This window comes from Bidens hawaiensis, unplaced genomic scaffold (assembly GCF_021521415.1).
Source record: "Bidens hawaiensis isolate Kalapana, Puna unplaced genomic scaffold, B.hawaiensis_p1.1 tig00054249_1, whole genome shotgun sequence".
NCBI classification, from domain to species: domain Eukaryota; kingdom Viridiplantae; phylum Streptophyta; class Magnoliopsida; order Asterales; family Asteraceae; genus Bidens; species Bidens hawaiensis.
Genome location: NW_027499790.1, coordinates 84,526 through 99,397, shown reverse-complemented (window position 1 = coordinate 99,397; position 14,872 = coordinate 84,526). Strand labels below are relative to the sequence as shown.

Here is a 14,872-nt window from a genome sequence, read left to right as displayed (position 1 = left end):
AGTCGTTTTGAAATATAATATCGTAATTTTAAAAAAAAGTTACAAGCATGAATCGGCATACTTAAATGTTTAATTATATAACCAAAACTCAAAACACCCGTTTAAATATAATACTAAATATCGTTTTTTTTTAAGAAAAGCCAATTATATAAACCAAAAGAGGGAACCTCCAAGCACGAAAGTAAACAATAACAAAAAGGAACAACAAAGAGAAAACAAAGTAAACAACCGATAAAGATCAACAAACTTGAAAACCGCATCACTTCACGCAATCCATCTTCAATCTTTTATTTCTATTCTTCACCCATATAAAAGATGTTGCTTCTGTCTCCAATTATTTTTGTCGTTGAGCAAGGTCTTCTATTAAAGATTATTTCATTTCTTGTTTTTAATCGTTTTACTTATAATCGCAACAAATGCTTGAATTGTCTCTTGTCTTTCCGTTGCTACCATTGTTTAGTTGGAACTTCCAAAATTTCTTGAACCGAACCAAGGTTGCTTATAACCTGTTCTTTAGTCCATTGTAGTATTATCACCCATACCGTCATAAATACTAGCAGTTTACCATTATGTGTAACGATTAGTTACGATATATGTTACAATTTTTTTTAAAATTTTTTTAGTTAATTAATAAATTTTTAATAAAAAAGAATCCAACTCCAATAAAAAGACAGGTAAGCGGCCAACAAGCTGTGTCGCAACTCCTCTTAAATGGCAAAACAATCATACTAAAAACAAAATTATGGTTCTTTGCCGTCGTTGAGTTACTGTGCACAACCTCTATTCAGTAACACATCAGTTTCGGGGGCAAGAGACCCAAATGTATCAGAAGAAGAGGGAATGAAAACGTGTTAATTAGCATAAGCTTTCTCTGATTCTATCTTCAACACAACCTGTCTAGCTACAATCCGGTTGTCCCTGAGCCTGACAAGGGGGAGACTCCAGTAAGGTCAACACAAACATGCTTGATGTTTTCTGCAGCTCGTTTTAACTTATTATTACAAGTGTTATTGTGGTTGGTGTAAGTTTATTGAAACTAGAGGGGTTACAAAAGTAAACATTCTCTCTATTTTGCGTCATTTAAATCATTTTGGTCTCGTCACCAAACGCACAAATTTTCCCCAATATAAAAAGCTTTCATCATCTTCGTTTCGTTTCTAATCAATCAATCAATCAATCAATCAATCATCTATGGCTGAGGTATTCAATAATGATATGATTCTTCTAATAGTTTTACATTCATCTTTCAGTTTGTTGTTTCATCTGTGTGTGTGATGAGCTCATCGATTATTAATTTATAATTCGCATCGCTATTCGCCTTTTTCGGATCCATAGATTCATGATTTGACCGTACGATTAGGTTATTAATAATTCTAATTTGATTTTAAAATTGACGTTTTGTTAATTGCGATTTGGTTGTATAAAATCTAGGTTTAGTTTTCGGTAATGTGAGAAAATGGAATTAGGTTAAATAATCTCGCATTTGTTGATAAGATGGTGGTATGCTTATCGAGATTATGAATTGAATGTTGTTTAAAACATTGAATACGAATATTATGTTTATTTTAACTTGTTATTTCATTTGCTTATGTATATTTATCTATCAAATGAACAAACGCGAACACACACTTTTTCATAACGAACGAATACAGACAACAAAATCTCTTCATTTTATCGTTCGTGTTAGTTCTTTTATCTATTAAATGAACAAACATGTGTTCTTAATGAACGAAGAAACACGAACAAGTCCCCTTTCGTGTGCGGTCAGGTCGTCGGTTGAAGAAGATGAAGTTATGTTAAAAGCTAAAATGAATCAGAACGAGTATCTGTTTCCTTTAGTTAAAAGAAAAGAGTACTGAAACAAGTGACAGTTAACTTGCTTGAAGACTTTACTTTCGGTTTTGTAGTAAAGAAAATGATAACAAACATATTAGTTTTATCTTTGCTTGAGATGTATGGCATTAAATGTATCCTTATACTTACAATTTGTTCTGATCTGGCCAATATTTATGCCTCTAAAAGAACAAACTTTTAGACTATTTTGTCCCGTGTTTAATGATTTTGTTTCATGCTGCTTGCAGATCGAATTGAAAACCGCACCAGCTGACTACCGTTTCCCGACAACAAACCAAAGCAGACACTGTTTTACTCGCTATGTAGAGTTTCACAGGTATGCGATCAGCACAAACTTAATATGTCGCTTTTAGTGATACTAAAATCTCCAAAATAATTTTTAGTAATTTCTGGTGTCATTTTCATTTAAAATTAAAAATCATAAGTTGGGTCTAAACTTGTAAGACCATCACTGTTGCGAAGGGCTAAATGCACGCACAGACGTGCCAAGTCAACTGCCACATCAGATTTCTACACATCCTTCAATTTCTCACCAGCCCTACAAATATCAAATTGTAAATGCAGTTACAAATCCTTATGATTCTAGATCATCACTACTTTTTACATTTATTTTTAATAATCAAGCTGTTTTTATACCAATACAAATGATGCATAAACATTTATATAACCTATTATAAAAAAATAAATACTTTGTTAGTAAAATAATTGATCTAAATTGACGTATTGTACTAAAGAAATGAAAATAGTGTAAAAAATGAATTAAAGCTAAAGATAAATGTGGTGTGTAAATCACTAATAGTAAACGTAGACTGTTGTCACTAGTCAGGTCTGGCAGTTTGGGTAATGGGTCGAAACAGACCGGGCTTGGTTGGGCTGAACCGAAACAGTTTTTGCCCTAAATATTAAAAAAAAAAATGGTTTGCATGTCGAATCTGATTACAAAAATTATGATGAGATGATATATAAGTAATAATATGTTATTAGAATAAAATGAATTTAGGAGGTTTACACTTTATACGCTTTCAGTGTTTTTACGTTTTACAACATTTACCCATTTGATCCTGGTAATAACCGAAATAAGCCCGTCCCGAGTAAACGTGCTGAAATTGTTGATGCTGGGATAAAAAGAGGCCCGGGTTCTTGATTCTGTTAAGTTAACACTCTTTTAAGAAGCTATGGTCTTTTGAGCGATTGCTAATTTATGATTAACTGCAGATGTGTTGCGGCTAAGGGTGATGATGCTTCTGAATGCCAGAAGTTTGCCAAATTTTACCGCTCTCTTTGCCCGGGTGAATGGGTAAGCAATCTTATTACAATAATAGTATAATTTTGCAGGTTGACCCGTTAAAAGCTATGCTATTTTTTTTTTGTTATTAAATTGAGTGTTTTATGATGGTGTTGCAGGTTGACAAGTGGAATGAGCAAAGGGAGAATGGGATATTTCCAGGTCCTCTGTGAAGGTAGCTGACCTGGCAAGGATATTATTTGTTTTGATTTTAATTCGTCTTCAATGTTTATGTTTCTAAGACTGGTTGGTTAATAAGACTTCATTTTTTATGTGTCGTTGGGCCGGTTTTGAACAATTTTATAAACAAAGAAACCTAGGAGCCGGCTTAAAAATAGTCGGAACAGACCAAGCGGTTCAAGTGATTTTGTTATGATGGAGGAGTTTCATAAACAATTTATATTTAGCCTAATATGTTTACTTTTATTTTATGAAACAAACCCTACCGGATAAGAAAGATTATTATCTAAAATACTTCTTATGTGAAAATATGGTGTTGCTGGTATAGACTATAACGGTCACATCACTTCATTTTTGTCACGTGGCATGAATACGCGAGAGATATCATGACTCACTTTCAAAGAATATGTTGTTTTGCGCAAAAATAAATTGAATACGGGTTCATTTGGGTCATTTTAAATAAGTCAATGGGTCAATTTGGGTTTACTTGAGAACGGGTAACTATTATGTATAACTTTGTAACTAAAATAGGTCTAAATAAATTAGCATCGCTCATGTCCATTGTTTGTCCAACCACATATTCATTGCGTTGATGTAATCGTCACCGCCGCTGCTACCTCCATGGACACCTCTGCCCGCTCCATCGCCGTGGCTACCGTTAATGCCCTGTCTTATGTAAAAACACATACACGTGTGATATATACCTACTCATAATCATATACCCTTTTAATTTCTATATAAAATATGAATCCGCAAACACTTTTTGACATCGCCAATGGATACACATATGACCGATTATGCATGGCTACATTTACACCCAATTCAGTTAGCATCTTTGTCTAGATAATGGTGAAGATTAACTTCAATTATGAGGATTGTTGATGATCTATATGAAGAGTCTAGAGACCAAAAACCGAAATTCTCACTTAGCCTCTTTCGGAGATGTGCTAAGGCAGGATAACATAGACGGACCAAATATAGATGGAGGAAGACGGACAAGATAGATGATAACTAAAAATCAATGGGAACATGATTTGTACATAAAATAGAAAATCTTTTGAAATAATGTTCCTGAGAGGAATCAGGAGTCCTGAAGATATACTCGAGAGTAAATCAGGAGTCCTGAAGATATATACTCGAGAGTAGAGGTGCAGGGCCGGCTTTAAGAATTTATGTGCTCCGGCCAAGCCGAAAAAAATATGCCCCTTGAACCTTAATATACTAAATAACGTAAACACATTTTTATACGCCGATTAAAGTTATAGCGGTAAACGTAACAATTTAAAAATCATGATATTCATAATGAGTTTATGACATACTTAATAGGCTAAGAGCTAATTGAGGATTTGTGAAACTCTCATAACATTTTTTATAACAAATTTGAGATCAACTCTTCGCAGATTATGCTCTCTAATTAACTAGTTCTCGATAGCAATCATCGCCAACCCGCTAAGTCTTTCTTGAGGCATTTTGGGTAGAAAATAAGATTTCAATAACTATAATTATGAAAAAATCATTTTTGTGGATGCTACCATGATTGCTGGCGTTTGAAGTCGACTTTGCTATTATCCCACCTATTCGTTTTTTTTATTTATTCAACTTATATTAAATAATTAAAAGCACTTGACCTTTTTCAAAATTTAGTGGACTAAGTCTTTTGGTAATAAAAAAAAAGGTGTTTGAGTAATATAAAAATAGTTGATTATAAAAACTCGGGTATTATACATATATAACATTGGGAATTATAAAAAATATTTGTGCCCCCGAAAAAACGTGCCCTAGCCGGTTGCCCACTTTGCACAACCCAAAAGCCGCCTATATAGAGGTGCAAAAAAAACCTGAACCTTTTTTATACCCGAACCCATACTCGATCCATCCCGAAGGGTACATATATGGTTTACATTTCGATACTAAAACCCGAACCGGAACCTGACCCGATTTATACCCGGTAATACCCGAAAATCCAAACCGGGTATTTCATGTACCCGATATATACCCGAAAAATACCTTAAAAAACCCTTAAAAAGTGCAACATCTTAAAAAAGCCAATAAATACCCGGAAAAAAACGCAAAAAAAACCCAAAAAAAACCCAAAAAAACCCGTAAATAAGGTTTTTTCAATACCAAAAAATAGGGTATTATAATGCCCGGTTTTAGAATACTCGGTTCTATACCCGACTCGAACCCGATGCATGGAGTATGGTTTTTAGAGACAATACCCGGACCCGAACCTGAACCGGGAATTATCAATACCTGATTTTTCAGTACCCGGTTATGCTCGAATCCAATTCCATACATAAAAACCAGATATTTGAAAAACCAGATTTGAGCACAGCGTCTACTCGAGAGTCTGTCATCACTAAAAATGTATTAAGGCATAACAAGATAGACGGGTTGACATTATAACATTCTTTTCTTCTTTTTCTTTTTTTCTTTTTGGAAATTTGTAATCATATATCAGGAATTAAATATGATTTGATTGGTTTGTATTTTTATTCCTGCAAATTTAAAATAATAAATTTTATATTTTCTAAAAATGTTGGAATATTACCAGAATTATTGATGGCCATTTGTCGGTAAACAAACGTTGAACAGAGAAATGTCAATCGGTAATCCATTGGAAATATGTTCATTAGTGAACCACAACACACGTTACATTCTCTATTAATTATTTTAAAATTTGGAAAAATGAGTGATTGATTTTTTATTTTATTTTATTTTAACTTTAACTTATTCTCGTAGTACAGGACCTCCATAAGTGTAAGAATTAAATGAAAGTCATTAAAAGTTTTACCATATTAAGATTATCATTTAAGTCATATGTGATTCAGCAAATATGATGATGTTTATATGTGAACAATCAGATCACATGTGAATGTTTTCAATTATTGTATGATTATGATTTGATTGTATACTAATTACCAACCAATTTAACATATTAGGCTGAGGGGTGCGGAGCGCGAGAAAGGGCGCAAGTGGCGAGGCGGTCGCGCCCCGGGGCGCGAGCACCACACCACCGAGGCGCGAGAGGGGCGCGAGAGGGGCGCGAGCGCGGAAAAAGAGGCAGGCGCGGGTGGGCTAGCGGCTGAGAATGGCGTGAAGGTTTCTTGGTTTGCGTGAATATAGCCGTTTGGGCTCGTTTTTTATTAAAAAAAAAAATTTTTTTCCATACAAATTTCTCTATATATTCACCTATATCCAACACAAACCCACAACAATATAACATACAATCTTTTCTCTCTATTAACCTATATCACATACCAATATCACATACCACACCCAAAACCCAAAATCACCCCATCTTCCAAACCTTTTTTTAAAAACATGGCTGGAAATTGGTACCCAAACCTAGAATCAGATTACAGTTACGACGATTTATGGTCGGCACCGGACCAAGCGATGTTTTATTCGGGGTCGCAACAACCATCCGGCTTTCAACCATCCAACATACAACCGTCTCCTAACTTTGTAGTTCCGGAGACACAAGAACCAGAAGGTGAAGCTGCGGGACAAAGAAGACGCGTCCACCGGAAAAAACAAATTGCAACGGACGGGTCGGGTTCGACTTCGACCGGAAGGACGAAACGGAAAATCACTCCGTGGTCATCGGATGAGAAGGAAGCCCTGTGTCGGGCTTGGATAGTCACTTCTGAGGATCGGCGTTGCGGTAATTGTTTTAACGTTTTTAAAAATGATTTTTAATAAAAAAATTAAATAAAAAAGTTAAATGACTTACAAATTTATTTATGCATTTTGCAGCCGACTACCAAAAGAGCAAGGTCTTTTGGACAAAGGTTAGAGAGACGTTCTATTCGCTCGTTGGGAGTACAGAGCGGAACGCCGATATGATTTTGGGTCGGTGGACCGAAATCAGAAAATTTGTCGGCTTGTTTACTAATCTGTTCAACAGGAACGCCGGTCGTATGAGACCAAGTGGCAGTGACGATTTGGCGGTTTATAATTTCATTGTCGAAGAGTGGAGGCAGGAGTGCCTGCGGAGGTATGGGACGGTGAAGACGTGGGACGATGTAAAGGTGTGGGAGAGGTTGAGAAGGTGTTCCAAGTGGGTTGAGCTGGTGGCGCCGGACCTTGATGCGGAAGTAGGGCCGAAACGGACTAAAACTAGTTCGTCTGGAGCGTACAGCACTTCCGCCGGGTCGGATTGCCGGGTTGGATTCGACCTAAACGTTGCGGGGGAGGAAACGTCTTCACCGCCGAGGAAGCGGCCATTGGGAAGGGACGCCAGGGGGAAAAAACCGGCTGAGGGGGAAGCCGTAAACATCAACGATCTTGTTGAATCCCTCAATAAATTCAACAAAACCATGGAGGTGGTCTCTATTGACAAAAAGGAAAAAAAAAGAATGAGAGATTTGGACTTCCTTGCAAGAGACTTCAGCCACCTAAATCCGGTCGACCAAATGCTGATGGAAAAACAAAAGGAACGTATCCGGAAGAGGTTGATCGAAGAAGACGAAGCCGAATAATAAGAATAATGTTTTTCTTTAGTACTTTAATTTTTTTTTATATATTAATGTGTTTTTTTAATTAATGTGTGTTTTTTTAAATAATTTCTTGTTTTTTTAATAATACGTTTTTTTAATACATTTATAAAAAAATAAAAAAATAAACCGCTCGCGCCCCCTCTCGCGCCCCTCCACACCATGGCCCGGGGCGCTATCACCACTACCAACACCCATCTTATCAAGTTTCTCTCTCTGCCACACGTCACAATATTATTGGCTGGCGCCCCCACTCACGCCCCCTCTCGCGCCCCCCACACCCCTCAGCCTTACAAATGTATATAATTAAAGAGTTAAAGTTAAACGTGTCACTTTCTTACTTGTCACACCCTTAACCGTGATCATAAAAAAGATCACTACATTTAAATTTATGATCTTATAAAACAATTTCTTTTGAAACCAAATATTTTTGCCATCATATACCTAGATATATTTTACTATCATATACCTTTTAACCACAACACTCTCTTTAGTACACGCTAGCGCCAACGTTGTTGTCCTTGGAAGCCATCCTACTAACGTCCAAGAGACAAAAGGGTTAAAAATTATGGGATCCACCCTCATTTTAGCAAAGCATCAGTTTCATATTTTTTTAATTATTATTATATATTTTAAAACTATTCCTTTTTTTTTTACTTTTTACTAACATTTATTTCTAAAACAATGCAAAGGTATCTAGTAAAAGTAAAATGTTAATTGATTAAACTATAAGAATTGAATAATAATTATTTTTATTATAATAATAATATAAATAATAATAATAAAATTAGGACAACAAAACTATATAGAAGAAAAAATATTAATAAAAAAACCTTAAAAATTTTTTATGCGATTTATTAATTAAGATTATTAAATAAGGTATATTTGAACGAAAAAAAGATGGAAGGAAATTTGAAAGGTTAAAAGGAAGGAATATATCAAGTACAAATGTTTTAGAAGGGGTACATTTATCAACACTTTTTTTTTTCAATTATTATACACGAAATACCTTTCGGTGTTACTAAACTAGAGATCATGCATATAAACATAAACAGTTAAACATAAGCACCCAGAAACATAAGAAGAAGTTATTCAATCGATCATTCTCATGGCATGTTGGTGTTTGTTAAAAGATAAAAATGAGACTATTCAAGAAAATGAGAGTATTACTCAATAGGTTAAAAGAATATATAAAACGATTTTTTTTTCTATAGGTGAAGAATAAAGGAAAAATAGTGAGTCTTAAATGAGAAGTTCAGTGTAAGTTTTTGTTTAATTAAAAAAAATAACACCGTACATAAATCCTCTCGTTTTCTTACATTAAAACGTGAAGAGTAAACATTTAAATCACTGAAATTGATTTTTATATTATATTAACTTTTGTTTATCTTTAAATATAATCCAAACTTGAAAGAAAAATATCATCTGAATACAAACAACGAACAAATGTACTTTAGTGCACAAGTCCACAACTACTCTAATTTTTCTATTTTCTAAACTGTTTTTACAAGTAATAACTTTTATTTATCTTTAATTCTCTCTCAAAACCTAAGAGCAAAAATATCATATGCAAACAAACAAAGAACAAATGTAATTTAGTGCCACAACTACTAAACTACACTTATTTACTATTTTTCTAATATTTATTAAAATAATATAAGAATCTTTAAACATATACTCATAGACTTTTCGTTAAATTACTAGAATCTTATCTGATAAGCGGACAATTTATTGATTTATTTACGCTTGTTCTCTTTTATAATAAAAGAACAAAATAAACAATAAATTTTACACATACACTTTAAGCAAGCGTTGACTTTGACTTTGGAAACATGTTGACTATGGTGGGCAAAAAACTGAGTAAATGTTTTTGAGAAGATCCACCCTAGTTTCAAGTACAAGGATGTGAGCTGCAACTCTATGGAACAAGGTGTCCATGTCGGTCGGGCCGCCCGGTATGATCCTCTCTAGCTGTCTTAGCTTCCTTTGCATGGACTTCCGGTTCTCAATTCCGGTGACCACCATCAATGCCGCCCTCTTCTTCCTCCTACCGTTGGAGTTCCGGCCAACCACCACCCCCTTTCTCCATGCACCCATTTTATATATGTTTTTTTTTTATCTCTTTAGGTTTCTCACACCAAGAGGGGAGAACAATGATTCAAAAGGTAGGGTATTTAAAGAAAAGTTTTGAGTCTCTCACACACACTATCCATATATTTATGCATCTTATCTTGTCTTTTTCTTTTTATTTTTTATTTTTTAATTCCTATTCACTATATTTGTATGCTTGCTTTTAGTCGATGAGTTGGTGATGGAATGATAAGGAAAAGACTTAGGTAACGTTTGGTATGCATGAATGGAGGACGGAATGGAATGACCCATTGTGAAGGAATGATTAAAAGTGTGTTTGGTTGATCAAAAGAATGAAATGATCTATTACCTAGTCCATTCCATTCCCTCTAAAATACCTCAATTTCATTTCATCCATACCCCATGTTTTTTTTTTCATTTCATTCTCTCATTCACCCTACACCACCTCCACCACCCTCCCACCACCGCCACCGCACCCCCACCTCCACCAACCATCACCATCAGTTCCAGCCACCTAGCACTACCAGCAGCCCAGCGCATATATCAACCATCGCCCCACCATCACACCTGCCGGAAACCGTCACTGTCGCCGCCACTGCCACCAATCACACCATCGCCGTCCACCGCCGCCACCACCCACATCCACCAACCATCGCCATCAGTTTCAGCCATCCACCACCGCCCGCCACCCGCCGCATCCATCAACCATCGCCCCACCATCACACCCGCCGCATCCATCAACCATCGTCCCACTATCACACCCGCCACCCACCGTTACCACTGCCCACCACCACCTCCACCGTTATCGCCACCACCCACCACCGCCAAACACCATCACCGCCCACCAATGCCACGACCGCCACCTACCTCCCACCACCACTCACTACCATTTTAATTTTATTTTTTCTTTTTTTTCCACCTTCAAACAATGCAAAGTAATGATTCATTTCATTCTCATGTGGTAGCAAAACATTTCATTGGATTGGTAATAACCCATTCTATTCCTTTATTCATTCCATTACACGTTCATTCCATTTCGTCGTCCATTTCATTACCTCATACTGAAGTGATGGAATAAGTGGAGGAATGGAATGAATGAGGTAATTGAATGGACAAGGGAATGAAATTGATCATTACCATTTTATTGTCTTGTTTGGTTTCCATATGAGAATGGAATGATTCATCATTTTATTAGTATTATTATTAATATTAATACTAATAAATAATAATACAAATACTAATAATAACTAGTTTTTAGACCTATGCATTGTGATAATATTATTAAACCAAATAAATATAATCGTAAAAACGTGAATCACATATGTTTTATGAATGCTTTATGAAGTGTTTTTAATTCACCATATTTAAATTAATAATAATAATGTTCATAATAATAATAATAATAATAATGATGATGATGATGATGATGATGATGATGATGATAATGATAATAATATAGTGTATTATACAAATCAATAATATTAAAAATACAACAACGACAATAATATTAATAATAATAATTTTAATAATAATAATTGTTAAATTTTCCATTCTTTCAAGGAATGAAAAAAAACACCTTTTACCAAAGAATGAAAATCCTTAAAAAAGTAAAGAATTTCATTCCGTAGGAATGATCAATTCTGTTACTTCGTTACAACCAAACATACTTAATTTCATTCATTTGGAATGATTTATTCCATTCCGCATTTCATTTCTTCATACCAAAAGCTACCTTAGTGTTTCATGTGATTTAGGTTTGATTCATCCTCCCAACATTTAGTTTAAGAGACACTAGTGTGATGATGATGGAAGACTAGACGAGTAGATGACTTTCACTAGTTGGATCCTTGAACTGAACGAGTTTTATGCCACCGCGTTGTCGTGCCTTCGAGTGAGTGTTCACGGGTGTTGGCCCCAGGTGGGGTTTTCGCGGATCGACAGACGAGTGTATCCTAGGGGTGTTCAATAAAATCCAAATCCGTATTCGAAATATCCGAAAATCTGAATCCGAATTATCCAATAATTCGGAGATCCGAAATTTTAGATATTCGGATATCCAAATTTTCAGATTCGAATAGTGATTTTGAAAATTTTCGGATAGTTCAGATATCCGATATATATTTTTTAATTATTAAATACTAAATATTATTTATAAATTTCAGATACTTTTTTGAATATTTTGGATAATTTCTGGATATTTCGGATATTTTGGATAATTTTCGGCTCAGATAGTTAGGATGATTTTTTAGGATATGTCGGAAATCCGAAATAATTTATAAAGTAGTTCTTTAAATTTCTTTATAATTATTATTTTTTCCGGATATTTCGAACATCTGATTCACTATCTGATTGGATATCCGAGAAATCTGGTTCAGATAATGAAATCCGATATCCGAAAGGGGAAAATCTAGATATCTAACTTCGAACACCAATAGTGTATCCTGATGTTGTGAATTTAGCCAACATCCAATTTGGGAGATTCATTGACAATTCAAAAAAAAGATGCTTGCTTTTAATTAAAACAAGCAACTCTACGTCTCTACCTGCACGTTGTGACAAAGTGGTTAAATGTATTACATGCTTCAAAGCTATCGTGTGTTTTAGTGGAAATGCGACGGGAAAGTCAGTATTTGCTATGGTAAAAGGTTTTTCACTAAAGTTAAGTTGCCAAAAAATAAAAATGTAAGTTAAGAAGACAAAAGTTGGTTACTAAAGTTGAGGTACTCAAAGGTACACTTTAAAATTCTTGCAGGAATATAAAGGGCTAAAAAATATACATGTGAAACTTTTATGACAATAGTCTAATTAACCAAAGTTTACCAATAAAGTTGAAAGTAAACCTTCAAACTTATGTGATTAAAGTATAAAGAACTAGACTTTCGTACTTTCATATTTGCATTTTATTTATATATATTATGTGAATATAAATGCAAAAGATTGTTGGAAATCTTGTATTAATAATAACCAAAAAATAAAGAAATAAGAAATAATCAACACGGTAAACCGGGCTTGTGTTTAACACAATTCCCTTAAACAGATTCTCGGTCTGTTCTCAGGGTACTCCGGTTCGAAACAGAATCGGTGCTCTGCCGGAATCAGACACTTGTCTGAAACGAAATCGGAAATAACACTGTTGCAGTAGGAAGAAGATGAAGTGTGTTTGTTTGGAGCTGATCTTGTTTATATAGCCATACAATCACAATAATGATAATCAATATTGTTAATGACCATTAAATCGTCTCACGCGGGCTCGGGTTTTCGGAGTTGCATTCGTGTCCGCGGGACGTGCAGGCACGCTCGAGTTCGATGGATTTCTAGTCCAGAGACCCAAATTTGCACCCCCTACTCGTGTAGGACTTGTGGTAAAACATGTCATAAAGAATTCAAATGGGTATAAGGTCACTACCTTATAAACCATTCATTATTTTGTTCCCAATCCGATGTGGGACAAACATTTACCACTTCCTTCATTCACACACTTAAAACTTCCAACAAAGATGACATTATAATCATCATTACCAACCTATTTCATATCCATATTTATATAACTACAATAAAAAATTACTATATTTTCTCTCTTAAGTTCAACTAAATAATATTTCTAATACATGTATTAACATTTTTCTTCTCCACTCATAACACTTTTAGATAATATTAAAAACTTATACGGTGTGACAATATAACCCAAAATTTAGCTTTCTCATATAACATTGTTTTATGTCCTCTATTCACAACACTCTCCGTACCATATAATTTATAAAACTCACTCACATTGTTATAAGACACGGTTTGTGAATGCTCTAACTGTAATATAAGTTGAAGAAATTTTATAATGGAGGTGTTTGTTGATGATTATAAAATTCATCATTAATTCGTTGACGAACATAGAAGATTATACCGATGTGAGTAAAGATTTTACTGACGGTAAATTTTTTTAATCTTAATTACTTATTTTTTTTTCATTAAATAAAAAGATCCAATTACAATAGAGATGTGGATAAACGGGCAACAAGCTGCAACGCCACCCCCTTTGGAATGGCAAATCCGATTCTACTAAAAACAAAGTTACAGTTCTTTGGCGTCGATAAGTTACTGTACACGACCCGTTGAACTCTTTTAAGAAACGTAATAGCTTCGGGGGCAAGTGACCCAAATGTATAAAAAACAAAATGAATGAAGACGTGTTGATTTTCGACACATGTTTTGTCATACTTAGCAATTTTTTCTGATTTCGCCTTCAACACAGCATGCCTAACAATAAACTCGGTATCCATAAGCCCAACAAGGGGATACTTCAATGAGGTCAATATGTGTGTTTTAGAGTGAATACCAGTATTTAAAAACTGATACCAAAACTGATTCTCTCTTAGAATAATTTAGAAGTAGTAGTAATAGTAAAGATAGATATGTGTGTAACAATTAAAAAAATTAATTAAATTGATTATTGTTATTTGGGTTTAGTATGTTTCCTACTGATATATGAGTCCAAAGTTGGCTATCATTGAGAGATATATATGAAAGACTATAATGTTTGTTTAGCGTAACAGCTAGCACACCAAAGGTTAATGTGTCAGTAGACAATAATACAACTATACGACAAGTTTTGATGTGGATGAAATGCTATTTATAGTGTTTTAAGTCCTCTCTCTAACTTTATATATAAGAAATAAAAAAAATAAGCAAAACATAAATTTATATCATTAGTTTTTTTATTTCTAGGTAGTTTGTATATTAATAAACTTAATAGAGTGTCACATGACATAAATCCATAAGCGTAGTCATTTTCTAATAACAACATTATTAACACATTGATTTTTTTTAATGTTACATTATGTTTTTATTTTTATAATTAAAATAAGCACATTTATTATCAATAATTACATTAAACATTAGAAAAATCCAAAATGGAGTATGTTATATTGTTATGAATGGGAGGATGCACTTGTAGCGGAAGTTGTATGGA

General features: G+C 34.4%; 1 protein-coding gene across 1 annotated transcript; it reads left to right on the top strand.

The window, feature by feature from the left end:
* The first annotated feature begins 1,177 nt into the window (after positions 1-1,177).
* LOC143600533 (cytochrome c oxidase subunit 6b-3) lies at positions 1,178-3,437 on the top strand. Its single transcript, XM_077078195.1, has 4 exons — positions 1,178-1,200; positions 2,082-2,170; positions 3,070-3,151; positions 3,259-3,437. Exons 1-4 carry the CDS (start codon positions 1,192-1,194, stop codon positions 3,310-3,312), a joined length of 234 nt encoding a protein of 77 aa, XP_076934310.1. The 5' UTR covers positions 1,178-1,191; the 3' UTR covers positions 3,313-3,437.
* Positions 3,438-14,872: the final 11,435 nt, after the last annotated feature.